Genomic DNA, 17710 nt, shown 5'->3' with positions numbered 1-17710 from the left:
AAATCTTTTAGGACATGGGTGTCAAGGAGTGAGGATTCTAGCCACATTCGGGGTTTTCTGCGGTGGATTGGAAGCTCTGACATGTAATCGCTGTGGGCAGGGGGATGGGGTCGACTTGCACAGTCACCAGACCTCCGGCAGAACGTAGTCCACTGGATGTCTTAAATCACAGCAGTGAAAACAAATAAATCAATACATTTAAAAAAAAATCACAGCAGTGAAAGAAGCACGCGATGTTGGTCTCAGTAGTTTCCAGGTTATGTAGTATCTGTTCAAGTATCTCACGGGTTGGTTGCCAAGATTACATGAATGTTCATGAGCACACCTCTCACCATGCATGGTATGTAGCACGAACTCTCAAAACATTTGGTGAAATGAGGACAATGTATAAAAAGATCTCCTCGATTTCGTTTCTCATATTGCTTTCTTGGCCAAGGACTCATGGTCCAGGGCAAGGAAGATTTTTTTCTACCTGGAAAGTAATCCCTCCATCCTTAGACGGGATGCTTAGTCTCACCACTAAAGTAGTGCATGAAGAGAGCAGAAAGGGGGCACCAGGCTTGGGATGGAGCTGATCCCAGAAGCCAGCTTTCCCTGAGATCTCCTTTTGATCTTAAAAATCCACGGTAATTTTTCAGTCTACTCTAACATATCCAGACTTATTTTAATATTCAGAAAAAATTTAGCATCAAATGTAAATGTTTTCCCCCAGAAGAATCATTTAGCAAAATTGCTGTTCCAGCGAGTTGGCCCATCTTTAACTTGTGGGGTGGGGGCACAGTGGTTGTGAAGCACTGTGAGGAGGTATAGATATTCTCTGGGATGTGTGAGTCCCACGGGGTAGGCTAGGGTAGGTCCATCTGTCTTTCCCCTGACCTCTTTACACTGCTGGGCAAGGCTTTGGCTGCATCAGACAGGGAAAGAGTATTCCAGCCTGTATGGCCCTCCCATTCATGTACCAGGTTAGGGAATAGACTACTGATTTAAGATCCAAAACACTGTTACATGCCCTGAAGAAGTGAATGCAGAGCCAGTACCCTGAGTGGCAAATATGCTTTATCCTTTGAACCAACTCCAGTTGATTAGTTCTGGTTGCCTACAGTGCTGTCTTAAGAAGGCATCTGTGGTGCATCAGGGCTCAGGGGGAGGAATGCTGGGATTGATTAGTGATGTCTGTCAAGGCCTCTGGAGGGACAACTCACCCTGTTCTCTTCTTTTGCTGAGTCCTTAACTCCTCTGTGTAATGATTTTAATACTAACAGGTGACTCTAAATATGAGATGGGGCATCATAAGAGAAAGAACAGGTAGAATCTACTTTAAGAAATCCTAGCCTGAGAAAATGCAAATTTACAAAATACATAAATCTGGAATCAATTATTGCCATTACAGAAAGATTCCATGAAAGGTTCCTTTAAATAGCGAGCTCCCCTACTGCATTAAAATGATGATTCAATTTACAAAAATTTCCTTTGCATGCAAGTCTTCAGGACCGTGTCTGTGGAGTTAAGCAAGCCACACCTGATTTTTTTTAAACCCTGGCCTAAATAATGTTCAGGATGGCTGCTGCCACATATCTCAAGTCTCTTGATAATTCCCACTCTCTTCAGACTTCCTCTGACTTCCTCTCCCAGAGTGTTGAGTAGACAATCTGGGTGGTGGTCAGCAGCTGCTGGCTTCCACCCTGCTGTGGCTGCATTTCATTAGTGGGTAAACTGATTGCTGTGTTTATGTGTGGGTGTGGTTGAACAAGCCTATGCACTCTGCGCGCTCTGTACGTAGACACAGATACACATAAGCCATTATCTCGCTCTCAGCCCACCCTAAATTCGTTCCTGCTGTGAGAGTTATAAAAGGAAGGTTCTAATCGCGGGGTGGATATGGCCTTTCGGTGATACGTGCCCTGAATTCCGCCACCTCGTCCTCTTTGTGTTTGTTTATGTGTTATTTCCCCTTGCATCAGAAAACTTCCCCAGACCTTGCGCCTGAGTCGTATTATCCACTCGTGGAGCCCTCTTCTTCTTCTGTGGCCTAGAGAGCCCCAAATGGTTTTCTGATTTAGAAAATTAAATAGAATCTGACTCTTGTGGCAAGCTACAAAAATTCCCAACCAACAGACACTCCCGCTAAATGGGTAACATACCTAACATCTAAAAGTATCACTGGTCTAGCATGAACTTGGATTATAGAAGCACTCACTGCCCCGTGGGTAAGATCACCAGCTTCTTCCCAGGCACTCAGAATTGGGCAGTTTTCCAGTGGACCATAAACCTCCCAGGCATGCTGACTGCCGTGTGTGTTTGTATTTCAGCTGCTTTGTTAAAGCAACTTAATGCGGGGAAGAGTACCTTGAAAGAGATGTACCTTCCCTTTCTCCACGGACAGCCTTTCCCACGTAGAATAATTGTCATAACTTCTCAGGCACAGAGCACAAGTTATCATATCTATTTCAACTATGGTATTAATAAATTTTTTAAAAATCTCAACATAAATTTCTTTCCATAAATATATATATGCATACATATAAATGTGACCCCATGAACTGTAGGCTGCCAGGACCCTCTGACCATGAGGATTTCCCAGGCAAGAATACTGGAGGGGGTTGCCATTTCCTTCTCCAGGGGATCTTCCCAACCCAGGGATCAAACCCAGGTCTCCCGCATTGCAGGCAGATTCTTTACCAGCTGAGCCACAAGGGACGCCCACTGGCTGAGCCACAAGGGAAGTCTAAATATATATGTATATGCATATATATATATATATATTTTTTTTTTTTTACAGACACATATTTTTTTTCCTTTTGGAAAAAGAAAATGAGGCAGTAACAGTGACCCATCAGCCCTACTCAGAAACTGTTTTCTGGTTTAAAATGATTATTCCTATTTGAGATGAAAGTTCTCAGGCCAGTGAGCTGTCAAACAGCTCTTTTCCTTCTGTCTTCGTGGGCTCATTGGTTTGAGCCAAGCGTCCCCCGTGGTACTGGGCTGTGATAGCTGCGTAGGTGCAGCCGTAGATGGCGGCCGCCAGCATCATGAGACACACGATCCCACACACCACCCCTGTTATGACAATGGTGGCCACGGCGTGGCGCAGATTGGCCGGCCTTGGCTTGGGTTTGATCTCACACTCCCGGTGGTCTCGCTCCCCTGTGCTGTGGCTGTCAGAGAGCCTGGGGACAGCCCGGCGGGCAGCACCTAGCTGCGGCACCTGTGAGGACTGCAGGTGTAGAGAAGGAAAAGGGCAGGGGTGGTACAGCTCGTGAGGGATTTCACGGAGGTCCTTTCCCTTCCAGGCGTCCGGTGACACACAGATGATGTTGTCCGTTATTCCCCCTTTAAGAAACAAAAACAAAGAATGATAGCAGAACCTGATGTAACCAAATTCCCAGATCCTCAGCCTGCAAAACTTAGGCAGATGGAATTTATAAAACACCTTTTTCCCCCCCTGGAGTCAAAGAATTTAACAGCCATATTTTATGATTTTAAGATTTCTAAATTGGCTACATGCTAAAAATGCCACACACTAAATGGGCAATTATGTATGAGCAAGAATTCATTAGAAGCCAGGTCACCGTTACCTTATAAATGCCAAAGGGAAACAATGCAAAAGCTGACAGGAAGGGGCGCTGGAGGCCAGCCGAGGGCACTGTCGCACGCCCTAATGAGCCCTGCCACACAAGAAATCTATTGTGCCAAATCACCACTGGAGACCTAAGAAATAAATAATGAAAACAAATGTCTCTTCTTGTGATGTTATGTGTTAATTTCAAAGACCCTATGTCTCTACCAACACTCTCAGTGATGCCAAATGGGGAAGTCGGCAGTCCTGCGAGTCTTTTGTGTATCTGAAGGTTTGACAGGAATATGTATTACATTCATGGGATTAAGTACAATTAACATGCCTCCTTTAGACCTTGAAACATTTAGTATTTTGAGTACCAAACTTTCTAAGACTCAATTTCCATTCTGTGTAAGGGGATTGATTTCCTCAGGTGTGTGGACTACAGGAGGGATTTCAGGAACTTTAGAAATCCTTTTCTAGAAAGAGCAGTGGATGAACAGATTCTATCCTGGCCAAATTTGACCACCAATTTGCTATTTGACCTCAGACAGATAAACTTCTCTGAGTAATTTTCACAAAAACACCTTACTTGTATCTGTTTTGATTACAAAGTACTGTTAGACAAGTCCTCACAACTCTGCTAAAATGGGTAATTCTTGTCCAGGGTCATTCAGGTTAAAAGTGGATGGATCAACACTGAAACCTGGCCCACTCCTATGATCCCAGTTTTTCCCACTATACTCCCATCCTCTCTCTCTCTGGAATGTTGTGAAATCCATGGAATTAACACAGTGACCCTCAGGAGATCCTTACCTCCATGAATTGTGACACTACTCTTAGTTAGACTGGAGATTTCTTTGTACATGGTGGGTTATGAAACTATACCAGAAATTCCCATGTAGGAGGTTGTCACTTCAGTGTTTAGAACCTTCCTTTATAACAGCACTTCACAACTTGGGGAATGTCCTCACATCCATTCTAACTGAATTTATAACCTATTAATAGACAGGGCCATTTTGCAGTTCAAGGGTTGCTGTGGCCCAGGTCACTCTGGGGTTGGTGGCCATGACGAAATTCAACACGCATGCCTTTTTTGCTTTTGCTGCTTGAACTGAATCACCTATTGCCAGAGTCTCCTGGGCCTGATCTGGCTTCTTCAGTGATCCTCTGAGGCAAGAACCTCAACTCTAAAGCAAAATGATAATAGAAATCTCTCCTTTCTCGAGCTGAGGTACAGCAGGCCAGAGGAGCAGGGTGCCTGCTCTGGATGACCCCAAGGTGCCAACAGGCTATGATTGAAGATCTCCATCTCAGGGAGTGTTTCAGTACTGAACCTGGGGAACCAGCAATTCCACTAGCTGACTTAGACCTAACTGGGGCGGTTCACCTAGCCACTCCAGGGTTAAGTTCGTTTCTCCTGTTACCAGCTTCCTGTTTTAACTGTTAGGGTGGGAGGCATGGCCTCAGGACCCAGAGCCAAGAGAATACATAGACTAGAGCCTGGGATGTGGCTTGAAGGCCAGGGCTGTGGCCACCAAGAGCTCCATGGTCTCCTGTGTCCTCAGCCAGGACTCACTTCCAAGCCTTCCTCCACCATCTCCTCAGCCACCCTCCAGAAAGCAGATCTGCCAACGACAGCTTGAGAGCCTCAATCTCTTCTGGATTCATGGAAGCTGACAATTCAAGAAGCTCCAGCTTTCCAAACACTCTCATTATCCATCATCTGGCAGCTAGCAGCTCTTAACCCCTGTCTTGAGATGAAACGAGATTCATATCCTGCGTCTGACCACTACTTAGCTTTGCAACCCTAAGCAAGTTACCTGACCATTCTGTGCATCTGCTTGCTCATCTGGAAAGTGAGAGACCAGGGTAATAATGAAATTTACTTCACAAGATTGCTCTGAGGATTCAGCTGAATAAAGTATGTCAACTGTTTAGCACAGTTCCTAGCCCAGAATAAATGTTTAGTACAGTTAACTATTGGCATAAAGATAATTTGTTAACTTATGAACGGAGAGAGAGGAATGCTAATTAGAAATTCTATGTGCATGTTCTTGAAGGAGACATTATTAAGTACTCATCAAAGCACTTTTTCTTTCCTTTGATTGTCGGGTCCAGAGGAAGATGAAATTTCCCCAGCCTTTGTGGTCAGATTGGAGCCACCTGACTGAATTCTAGCCAGTGGAACCAGTGAATGACACTTCCAGGCTACAAAATCCCCTGCTTCATCCTCCATGTATTTTGTTCCCCCTCGGAGGGAAGTAAGGTCTTGATCAATAGCTGTTACCTTATTTTGCCTTTATTCCATGCATCAGTAGTCAGATTGTCTCCTACATTTGCATTTATTTGCTGGTTTTATTTAGTCATTTTGACACCCAGGTCTTGTTATCCCAGATCAGTTTTGCCTTCTTTCAGAGAAAGGCTGTTGTCTGGGTGGGGCAGCTGTGCCACGAGGGAGTATTGAATTGCATTATGGAGCCTGAGGACCAGAATCGGTTTTAGGAACTCCCTGGCTTAACACTGCCAGTTTCCACCTGGTGACACTGAGGGCTAGTGAGGATCATTAATTTGCCCAAAGATCACCAGTGAGTTTGTGGCAGAGTAGGGGGGAGCTATATCCCTCCCTATGTTGCTTCTAGTTTCCTGGACCTGAGAACCATTTTTGTCAAGAAATACTCTCCCTTGATGAAAAGCATCTTTCTATGATGGTTTGCCTTATGCTTACTATCTCATCCAGAACACAGTAGGTAAAGCCACTTCACCTCTAGATGTTAACAGTTTTATTTTAAGCCTCCTTAAGAAAGACTTTTGTCAGATCATATGACCTCTGTTGTAGGTCAACTTGAAAATTAACTGGTTAATGACAAGTTATTGACTATTATATTGTTGAGAGAGATTCTTAAATCAATAGATTCTTAAATCAATAGTGTTTATTTGAACCCATGTGTTCTCCTCCACTTCCTTCTGTATAACTGCTGCAACTATCCAGAGTCTCTTGATTCACTAAGCCATGTCTGGATCTCTGATATCTTCCAAAATTATGGGCTCAGATATACATCCATCAACTCGACAGCACTCCTTGACTATGTAATGGGCATCTCAAACTTGACATGCCCCACACTGAGCTCTTGATATACCACCTCCCACACATACTCGTCCATTTCCCCCATTCCACAGCCTGACCCTTGTCAGCTACTGGCATCACCGTTTATCTGCTTACTCCTGGAGGACAAAACAAAATTGTATTTACTGTAATACACTCTGTTTTCCTTATATCCAGTTCCGACCCATTAGTAATTTCTATCAGTTCAGTATTCTAAATATCTCCCAAAGTTGATCATTTCTCATCATCCTAGTTTGGGCCACCGTCATCTTCCCTGGAAAACTGAAATCACTTTCTCCCTCATCCCCCTGATTCTTCTTCTGCAGCCTTTGGTTTGATCTCCCTAGAGTCACCAGAGTGACCTTTTTAAATGTAATGAGATCATATTGTTTGCCTGACAAATTCTTCAAGATATTTCCATCTTGCCTAAAATAAAACCCAAATGTCTCAGCCGGCTCTGCACATTTCAACATGACCTGGCTACTGTGCTGTCTTAGCCTCTCTCACTCCCTTCATCTGCTCTAGCCACTCGTTTGTCCCTCTTTCTGTCCCTCAGTGAAGCCAAGCTTACTTCCACCTCAGGTCCTTTGCAACTACTGTCCTTTTCCCGAGTTATCTCATGGCTCATTTCCCCTCATTATTCCAGTTCTGCTCCCCAATATTACATCCTTGCAGGGGCCTTCCCTGTCCTTCACATCTGAAATGTAACCCTTATTCCATCACTCTCTCCCTTCATGCTGCCTCTAGCACTAACTGCTCTCTGAACATAGATACATATATTTGTCTTATTTAACATGTTTCTACTGTCAGAATGTAATGCCCATGATGATAGGAATTTTCTTATTCACTGATTTTTTTCTCGGCACCTTGAAATGTCCATGGCATGTAAAATTCACTCAAGTTTAGTATGAATGAATGAATGACACTTAAAAGGTAGGAGGAAAAAAGTACTGTGATGTAGAGGAGGGAATGTAGGGCCAAGACCTAAAGCTGCTCCTTCTACTCTTGTCTTTGCTTCTACTCTGTGATCTTCATCAAGTCACTAAACGTCTTCAGGCGTCCATTTCCTATTGATAATAGACTAGCTTTGAGTTAGGAGAGGTTGGCAAACTTTCCTATAAAGAGCCAGTTAGTTCATTTTTTAAGCCTTGCCAGAGTCTCTGCCCCAACTATTCAACCTCACCCTTTTAATGCAAAAACAGCCAGACAGTAAATAATAAATGGATGTGAATGTGTTCCAACAAAACTTTATTTACAAAAATAGGTGGGCCAGTTCTGGCTCTTAGGCTATATAGTTTGCTGACCCATGAGTGATTTCCAGAACCCCTCATCTTTAATATTCTGGAATCTCTTGCTTTGTTTTTGACATCTGGTTAAAGAAATACTTGTTCCCTTTGGAGAGGGAGCCGTATTGTATTCAGTTTTAGTAACAGTGGTGTCTCCTAAAGCAGAATGGGTAATCTCAGTGAAGTTTCATAGCTGTCAAATGGTCAGAAGCAGAGAAAGAAGGAGGGGCAGTCCTAAGGAGAAATACCATACCCCCAGTTGGATCACACTTGAAAATCAGAATTTGTTGTCACTTCAGAGTTAAGTAGTTATTGGATTGGTCAAAAAGTTCGTTCAAGCTTTTCTTGTGAAAATTTGGCCAACCCAATATTTAGGTGGATTGAATTTCTTTCTTTCTTAAGGGCCTACAGTTTCCAGATAACTTAATGGTGGTATTAATCAAAAAGTGGAAAGTTGGGGTGGAGAGGGGAAAAAAGTGGAAAGTTGTTTCCATGAATCATATCTGTAGATGAATTTAAATACCTGATTTTCAAATCAGGTCACCCTTAATGACTCACTTGCCTCTTTTACCATACCGTGAAATGACATCAGTGTGCAAAAGCTTACACAGATCCCTCAAACACTTTTCAGCATCCCTTCTAATGCAGAGAACCATTGAGGTTTCTTCTAAGTTGATCATACACAGATGGGGGGATAGGCATTAGTTACTGACCTTTATAGACAAATGTCTCCAGCCAGAGTTTAAGACTGAGCAAGTGACAGTTACATTTCCAGAGGTTGTCTTTGAGAAATAACCGCTTCATTCTGGGCATGGATTCTAGGAGGGCTCGATCAAGCTGCCGAAGCCGGTTTTGCTGGATCGCAAGAACGGTCAGGTTCTCCCAAGACTCACCTAGGGATGCAGGAAGGTGACTTATATTGTTTGATGACAAATCGAGCTCCCTCAGCTGTGGGAGAGAATGGAATAGTCTGCTTTCCAGGGAATGCAGGGAGTTCTGAGTTAGGTTTAAGACCTGCAAGTGCTGAAGTCCATGGAAAACTCCGGGGGTCAGATTTGAAAGAGAATTGTTGTACAAGTTCAAGGTTGTGAGATGTGGCACTGATTTAAATGCAGAAGTCGGAAGCTGGTGGATCTGGTTATCTTGTAAGTGCAGCGTTAGAGTCTGAGGAGGCAAGTCGGAAGGGATTTCAGCCAGACCTTGCCGGCTGCAGTCTACAGAATTTGAAGGTGAGTGACAGCGGCATCTCTCTGGGCAGCCACACACCACCGGGAGCAGGAAAATCATACTGGAAAGCAGGAACAGTTCACCTACAACAAACAGAAAGAACCTGAGATAGGAACCCGTTTGTAAGTGGTATCAGCTTTTGTTTCTGCTTTAAGTTCACAGGTAACCAGAAGGTAGATGACATAGGTTATCAAGTAAAAATGTGAAAAAAATATTTGGGGGGGCATGTGCCCTTTGTATGAAGCAGCAGAATTATCTAGGACCAGAACTTCAGGAGCATGAGAGGAGTTCAGATATTCACATTTCTCAAAAGTATGCTCCAGACCATGCTGTCCAATAGAACTCTATGGTGATGGGAGTGATCTGTATCTACTGTCTAATATGATAGTCTTCATGTGACTTCAGAGCTCTTGAGATGTGACTACTGCAGTCAAGAAACTGAATCTTTATTTCCATTTAATTTTAATCAGTTAAAATTTAGATAGCCATATGGTGCTAGTGGTGCATATTAGATGGGACAGGTCTGAAGCATTCTTACAAATTGATGTCCGTCTTTCAAGTGTCATACTTCCATGAGTGATGATTGTCTCTGCTCCTTTTTTGTTCAATAGATTTTAAAACAAAAGCATTAAAATAACATAATAAATACTCATGTTCCTGTAACAAAGTTCTGTCGGTTATTCACAGGTTGCCATGTTTGCTTCATCTCTTTTTATTCCCATAACTCAAAGAACCAGTGCAATGCTGATAAGTTAAACTCCCTTTGATTAGCACCCACATCATGTTTTCCAGCAGGAACTGCTCCCCACCACCGCCTTCCCTACCATCACGATTGCATCCCACCAGGCCTTTTAAAAACAACAAAATCACAAATAACCTTATAGCTCATATTTTGAGCCAGGCACCACTGAAAGTGCTTTATATATATTAATTCATTTAGCCCACCTAATCTTGTAATTCGGGGTCTTTTATTATGCACATATTAAAGGTGATAAAACTGAGGCACAGAGAAGCTAAATCACTTGTCCAAGGTCATACAGAAGTAGTAGAATCATGATTTAAACCCAGGCAGTCTGCTTTCAGAGTCTATCAGGGTTCTTACTTGCTGTGCTTTACTGCCTGTAAATATTTTTACATACACGCACATAACACACATACATACATAACACACACATACACATACTATAGAATGTTTTGCATAGTGGTTTTTTAAAAAGCTAAATAATCATTGGTATGTTTCATTTTGCAGTTTAGTCACTCAAAACTGATCCATCCACAGGGATGCATAGAGAGCTCATTCATTCCTTCTAGCTTCTGTGGAGTATTTGATGGTGAGGCCTTGCCAGATTTATTATTTAGCCACTCTTGTACTGACGAGCATTTGAGTTGTTGCAGTTTCTTTCGGGACCAATGATGCAGCAGAAGGCATCCTTACACAGGGCTCCTTGGCTCTGTAGAAATGTGTACGGGGGCTCTAGATTCAATAGGTGCCTCCTTGCCAGGTTTGAAGAGGATGCTGAGTTGATATTCTCTCAGGCACTGCTAGGTCAATCTCCAGGGGAGCTTGATCACTCCCTTCTTTTTTCCTGAGACTTGAATTTCAAAATGGCAAACACCCATCAAGGACATTTTGTTAAATTGGTAGAGGAATTCACAGGGCCAGGCAATAATATTTAAAACTTAAGATGATTATCTACTTGTAAAGAAAGTTCTTGAGAGGAGATTTTCGGTTTGTCTGTCTGTTTTTGGCCTTAACTAGGGAAATGTACAATGTGGCTGTCAAATGCTTGGAGCCTTTTCCCCTTTGTCCTTTCTTTCTTTTTTTTTTTTTTTAATTTTATTTCATTTTTAAACTTTACATAATTGTATTAGTTTTGCCAAATATCAAAATGAATCCGCCTTTCTCTGATGCTGTGAACAGTTCTTTAGGGCAAGAGGGAAGATATTTGGAAAGCCTTCTGAAGGAGGCTCAGTTTAGTTTCGCTCAAGAGATGCAAAGCATTACAGTCCAGTTCCCTCTTGCAGCATGTAAAAGAGAAAAACCTTGTTTTCTTTTCTATAATTTTGCAAATAATATACATCTCAGTGCCAAAGAAGCTTCTGATCAGAGGAGAGTTGCCACCCCTCACTTTAGCTGTGCCTCACCCAAGCATTCATTAACTGCAGAAAATCGTGCCACTCCCACCCTCCGCCCCCGCCCCCCCCCCGCAAGTAGATGATATATGAACTCCAACCTGAAGGACTGTATTTTCTCTGAAATGGCCCATAACAGGCCAACTGCATATCCATTCATGACTAGGTACGTTTGTCCACTCTCTCTTCCTCTGACCCAGCATGACACAAACATGAGACATTTTTAGCATCTTTTGTTCTTTTGAGAAAGACAACTTCCCACAGATACCTTCCTGAGTTGGGGGGGCAGGGAGGGTCCTGCTTTCTAAGGCGTGAGGGGATTAATCATGGCTCACCTTCCATGACTGAGTCTCCACCGGCTTACCCGCTGAACCCGAAGCCCACCTTTATTAATCTGCAGATCAACACATCGAGGCCATGGCAGACTCCAAGTCCAGGTTTTCATTCACTTTTTTTCTGAATCTTGCCAGTGCTTTTCTTCAGCACAGGGAACAGTTGTCGCTTTCGGGAGACCACTTATTTAAGCAGCCCTTTCCCTGTCTCCATCTGGATTGTTTTCCGTAAGAGGATCTTTTGATTGTGCTCCTTCCTTCTTTCTTAAAGCCTTGCCCTTCCCAGGATCATCGCTGCCTTTCCCATTGAGACGAGGGGCCACAGAAAGAATGTTTGTCAAACCTCAGTGAACAGCTGTAGCATTCAAACATGACCCCGATGGCTCCGGCTTTTTGATTATTTAATCTGCTTGAAGTCCAGGGCACCAAAATAAAACTGCCTTCTTAATCCGGTCCTGTTTTCTGAATTCTGTTGACTTATTAACCATGCTGTGTCAACCCATGTCAAGTTGGGAGATGCTCGCCGTGGATCCTCGATCTGGGGTTCTAGCAACAGAGCCAGCAGAGTGTGTAATATGAGGACAAATTGACCTGCTGGAGGCTGACACGGTTTCCACAGTGCACTGTTTGGTCACCAAAGGCTTATTCAGCCAACATCCGTAGGGATTAGCTGTGTTGACAGGGTCTCGATGCCCTGAAATTCATAGCCATGGTTTCCTTTCGTGGACATCACAACCTCTTCTCCCTGGTGCCGCAAATACTTCTCAGCTGCTTCTTTGCTTGTTCTCCTCCCACCGTCCCCCCTCTCCCGCCCCCATTGAATTGACCTCTCAGTTTGCATGCCTTTGGAAATACTTCTCAATCTTTCATCATTTCCCTAATGCTGAGGTTCTGGCCCTTTCCTCATTTTTCACATATAAAACAATAAAGCTGCCCTCATGAGCATCAGGCGTCAATGAACTGTGACTGTTCTGTAATTGAAGCCACTGGAAGCTTTCCCACCAGGGACTGGAATGTTTCTTTGAATGTGCAAATGCCCTGCCATTTGCTGAGGTGGGATTTCAGTGTCAAAGCTGCCCTTCAGCATGCCAAAATGTCCCACGTGCCTCCAGCAACTCATGTAAAGAAGGCAAAAGCCATGCTTTTCTTGAGGCAGCATGAAGTGGAGTCCCTGGCCGAAAGCAGTGTAATAAAGCAGTTGAGTTTGGGGTTTGAAATCAGCTGGATCTGGATTTGAATTCGGCTTCACCATTCACTAGCTTGATGTCTCTGGGCAAGTAACTTGCCCACTGAAAACCCCTCATCTTCATCTCTAAAAGAAAGACAGTAGTTTTTCTTTTATAAGATTGCTCTCAGGATTTCGTGAAACAATGCATTAATATTGTACCTTAATAAACGGTCACAATTACCCAAGAGTGCTTTCCAAGGTTTCTATGCTGCTAGCATTCAACTCGCCCTTGACTCAGGAGGCAGGAGGCGGGTCCTGACAAAAGTCCCGGAGGCCTGGCCCCTCATGCCACTCTGGTGGTACCGAGGGAAGAGGACCCTTGGGAATGAAGTGAAAAACTGGATTGAGACTATCCTTAATGGCCTGCTGTTTGGGATCCCATTGCTCCTTTGGACAAGCTCCTTCCAGCCTCCTGGAGCCTAAGATACTCATCTTCCCTCCTTCCTGAAAATCTGCTTCATTCAGTCTGTCATCTTTAGTCCTTCTCTCCAACAGTCTTTGAGCATCTGAAAAGCAATGCAGTCAAGTCAAGCATAGGCAATAAAGAGGCCTTTAAATCTTCATAAGGACTAAAGGGTTCCTTTCTTTCTCCTTTTCCTCTGTCTACTTTCAGGCGCACAGGATTTAATAATATTCCTGTACGATACAGGACTGTCAGTGGCCTGTGTGGGGCAGTCAGTCACCAGTGGGTCATAATACAACAAACACCTGTGAACCTAACAATCATTCTAAGAACTGGACAGCTTCTAATAACTTACAAGCTGTGTGCTTCTGTCTTTCCCAGGGGCCAGCAAACTTTTTTGTTAAGCGCTGATGGTAAATATTTAAGACATTATCGTCATGCAGTGTCTGTTGCAACTACTCTGAGGTTATAGCATGAACCAACCACAAACAATCTGGAAACAAATGGTGTGCCCGAGCCCCAGGAAAACTATTAACAAAAACAAAACAGGTGGAGGACTGGATGGACCCACAGGCTATAGTGGTGAAACCCTGCTCTGTCCCACTGTCTAGCCACTACTGTCATTGCTCCACCACAGCTAGCTGTCACATACTCCCACTGCCACCACCCCGCTGGGCATATCCACCACCATTTCCTTGTCTGTACAATGAGAGGGCTGAGGAGGAGGATCTTTAGCGCCCTCTTATGTCAAAACTTTGTCATTCTGGTAGAATGCTTGAGTGGGGTTGAAAGGCTTTGTACTTACAGACTTATGGGGAGCTTGGACAGATAAAGAATTTGGGTGTCTCTTTGGGTTGCAGCAGATCTATTTGGTGTCCTGCAGACCAGCTAGGGTCCAAGTCTCATGGACTCAGAGGTCTGAAAACAATGTATCCATTGATGGCGTAGTTGGGTATAAGGGACCGGGACACTTCCAGGAAAACGGTAGGCAGTTGACCTTACCTTAGAGCCAGCCTGTGTGGCTCAATGAGGAAGCACACTTTCATGGTGCTTGTACTCTCAGGTTGTATGATCTTAGGCAAATCGTTCACTTTCTCTGAGCCTCAGCTTCCTCATTTGTGGAATGCCAGCCTCACAGGATGCAGAGAGGATCAAGGGCTGCATTCACAGCACAGGTCTGGTAGAGCAGATAATCAGAAGTGGTGTCTCCTGTAAAGTAGTATGTCTTGGCAGACCTCAAAGGGTCTTGACTCACTGCTCCCAGCTCATATATGTGAATACCCTGGGAACACACGGTAAACCCCCACAACTGATGGGTTCCTGGGAGCTGTGGCCTATTGCCCAAAGGAGCTCTTTGGTTCAGTTTTACTCCTGCTGACTCTTAACGGCGATTCAAAATGGCAGTGCACACTTGGAGTGGAAGGGGCTCCTGGACCTAGAAGGGCTGTGGATGCAGAGGCTGAGTGTTTATGCCACCTGGCCTCAGCCCAGAGAATACAGAGAGGCTGTGTGATAGGCATGCTAGTGCCTGCAGTGACTTCTGTCCCTCCCTCCCTAAGTCAGCCCAGAAACGTGGTAAGACAACTGTGTGTGCAAAAGACTCACAGGTCGGGTGAGGCCAGGCACTCTGAGGGGCTCCCGGTACCAGGATCTAGTCGAGAGCCCGGTTCTCTGCACAGAACTTGCTTCAGACACACTCTCAAAGGAATATGGTGGCTCCTATCACACTGCAATTTCAAGAACTTCCTAGTTTCTGTATATTTTTATATAAATATATTTCCTACACACTTTTGTCCATTTTGAGTGAGAGTGCTTCCCTATATTTTTTTTGCTCATTTTAAGTCAGAATGTTTCCCTATATTTTTTTGCTTGTTTTAAGTGAGAAAATTTCCTCATATAAATTGGTCTATTTAACATTTCACCTTCCTCCAAAAAAAATTAACGTTTAAAATGGATGTGGCGTGGAGCTAGTGGTAAAGAGGAGACATAAGAGATGCAAGTTTGATAACCTGGGTCAGGACCATCGCCTGGAGAAGGAAATGCCAACCCACTCCAGTGTTCTTGCCTGGAGAATCCCAGGGACAGGGGAGCCTGGTGGGCTACAGTGTCCCTGAGGTAACAAAGAGTCAGGCATGGTTGAAGAGACTTAGCATAGCACAAAATGGATGATGTCTTAAAATCCAGCAAATGTGTAATAGCTCTTTTTCCGAGGTGATATTGTTCAGCTATTTTAAAAGAATAAGTTAGAGCTAAATATAGCCACCTAGGAGGATGTTCATAATAAATTGTTAGGTTAAATAAAGCAATTTGAATAAGAATGCACATTGTATAGTCCCATTTATGTTGAAATGACAACAACAACAAATGTGAGAGGTGGGAAGATTAAAAATGTGCATTGATTTGTCTGAAGATTGAGTAAGTAGGGGATGGATAGACACTATATTGATAATACTGATTATCTAGGGGACAGGGTGATTCAAGACGAAAGAGAAGAAAAATTTTTTTCTCTTTTTACCTCTGCATATTCAACTTGCTACAACAGCCACGTAGTACAGCTGTAATTTTCAAAATGCAAAGGAGAAGAGCTGACTTTGGCTTCCCTGGTAGCTCAGTGGCACAGAATCTGCCTGCCAATGCAGGATACATGAGTTCGATCCCGGGTCTGGGAATATCCCACATGCTGCAGAGCAGCTAAGCCCATGTGCCACAACAACTGAGCCTGTGCTCTAGAGCCCAGGAGCCGCAACAACTAAGCCCAAGCACTGCAGCTACTGAAGCCCGCGTGCCCTAGAGCCCATGCTCCACAAAGCCCTAGAGCCATGCTTTCACCACAGTGAAAGGCCCACACACCTCTACTAGACGGTAGGCCCCACTCCCAGCAAGTAAAGACCTTCCAGCAATGCAGAACCGCAGTCAAAAAAAAAAAAAAAAAGCTGACTTTTGTTAAATAGCAAGGAGAGGTTCGCTTTGTTTACTGGCATGTTTGAGATGGCTTATCCCCCAGTAACTAGCTGTATTATGTGTGTAAACAGAGCATCCTTAGAGTTTACTTCCTCTCACTCCAGGAAGATTAGCTCCAAAGTGACACCTGTCTTTCTCTGCCAAATGATCACCACATGTGACCAGACCTTATAACTCATAGGAGCATTTCTCCCAGTTTTAATGTCTGCTTTGGTAAAATCTTGGCAAAGTGCCCCCCCATTCCCTGTCAGTGAGCCCCATCCAAAGCAGGTGCTGTGGGGCTCCAATGCCGGCGAGGCAGCCAAGCCAAGGGACAGCTGCAGCTCAGGATAGCCTGGACGAGGCCCTTGGCACCACAGATCCACGCAGAAATTTCATTTAATAATTAAGAGAGGTTTGGTACTTGGAAAATACTTCCCTAGGGTTGTGGATGACCAAATTACACCTAGGTATAAAATTTTTGCAGAGCTTTTAAAAAGACCTCGGTATTATTTTGTGCTTCCTCCCTCCCTCCCTTCCTAACCCTTCCTTCTTTGTTTCTCTTTTTCTTTTTGGTCTTATGAAACATACAACAAGAGAATTAGGAATATACATTTTAAATGATGATCGTATCATTTATTTAGTGCTTACAGCGGGCCATATATTGGTAAGGATTTATAATAGGTAATTTATGAATTGTTAATGTAATAATTGCTGTAACAAGTAAACCTCCAGATCTCAGTGGCTGAACACAACTACTCATTTGTTGTTCTTATCACAGTCTAGGTCAGGTTGACAGGGGCCAGATACCCATTCAGCCACTCAGGGACTCAGGTTCCTTCTATCTTGCCACTATACCTTCCTCTTAGTTCTCAGAGTTCTGTCCATCAGCTGACTGATGAAAGAAGAAGACGAGGACCAGACATTGGCCAGGCCTGGAAATGGTACTTATCAGTGCATTTATACTCCACTGGGCAGAATAAGGGGCTTCCCTGATAGCTCAGTTGGTAAAGAATTCACCTGCAATGCAGGAGACCCTGGTTCAATTCCTGGGTGAGGAAGATCTGCTGGAGAAGGGATAAGCTACCCACTCCAGTATTCTTGGGCTTCCCTTGTGGCTCAGCTGGTAAAGAACCCGCCTGCAATGTGGGAGACCTGGGTTCAATCCCTGGCTTGGGGAGCTCCCCTGGAGAAGGGAAAGGCTACCCACTCCGATATTCTGGCCTAGAGAATTCCATGGGCAGAATAAAATCACATGATCGTATCTAATAGCAAAGGACGTTGAGGAATATAATGTAGCTGTGTGTTTTGTAAGAAGAGGACTCACAGATGTTGAAGAGCATAAGTAGTCTCCACATTTTATTTGTATTCTGTCACCTACAGGTGACAATAACTCATTAGTCTATAAGCTTAAGATGGCTTTTGTTTCTTCCCTTAGTTTCTCTAGTACTGTGTAGTATGCATATTAAATTAATACTGAATAAATGAATGAATGACAA

The 17710-nt window shown here is 43.8% G+C and overlaps 2 protein-coding genes across 5 annotated transcripts in view; one reads left to right on the top strand and one right to left on the bottom strand.

Moving 5' to 3' along the window:
- Positions 1–17710, top strand: part of CACNA2D3 (calcium voltage-gated channel auxiliary subunit alpha2delta 3) — an 898858-nt gene that overhangs the window by 757766 nt on the left and 123382 nt on the right. The window lies entirely within an intron of this gene.
- On the bottom strand, positions 2831–12370 carry LRTM1 (leucine rich repeats and transmembrane domains 1). Its single transcript, XM_019984070.2, has 3 exons — positions 11644–12370; positions 8662–9258; positions 2831–3330 (listed from the first exon to the last, which is right to left on the bottom strand). The coding sequence occupies exons 1-3, from the start codon at positions 11648–11650 to the stop codon at positions 2897–2899; spliced, it is 1038 nt and encodes a 345-aa protein (XP_019839629.1). The 5' UTR covers positions 11651–12370; the 3' UTR covers positions 2831–2896.

This window comes from Bos indicus, chromosome 22 (genome assembly GCF_029378745.1).
Source record: "Bos indicus isolate NIAB-ARS_2022 breed Sahiwal x Tharparkar chromosome 22, NIAB-ARS_B.indTharparkar_mat_pri_1.0, whole genome shotgun sequence".
NCBI classification, from domain to species: Eukaryota; Metazoa; Chordata; class Mammalia; order Artiodactyla; family Bovidae; genus Bos; species Bos indicus.
This window is presented reverse-complemented; position numbering and strand designations above follow the sequence as displayed.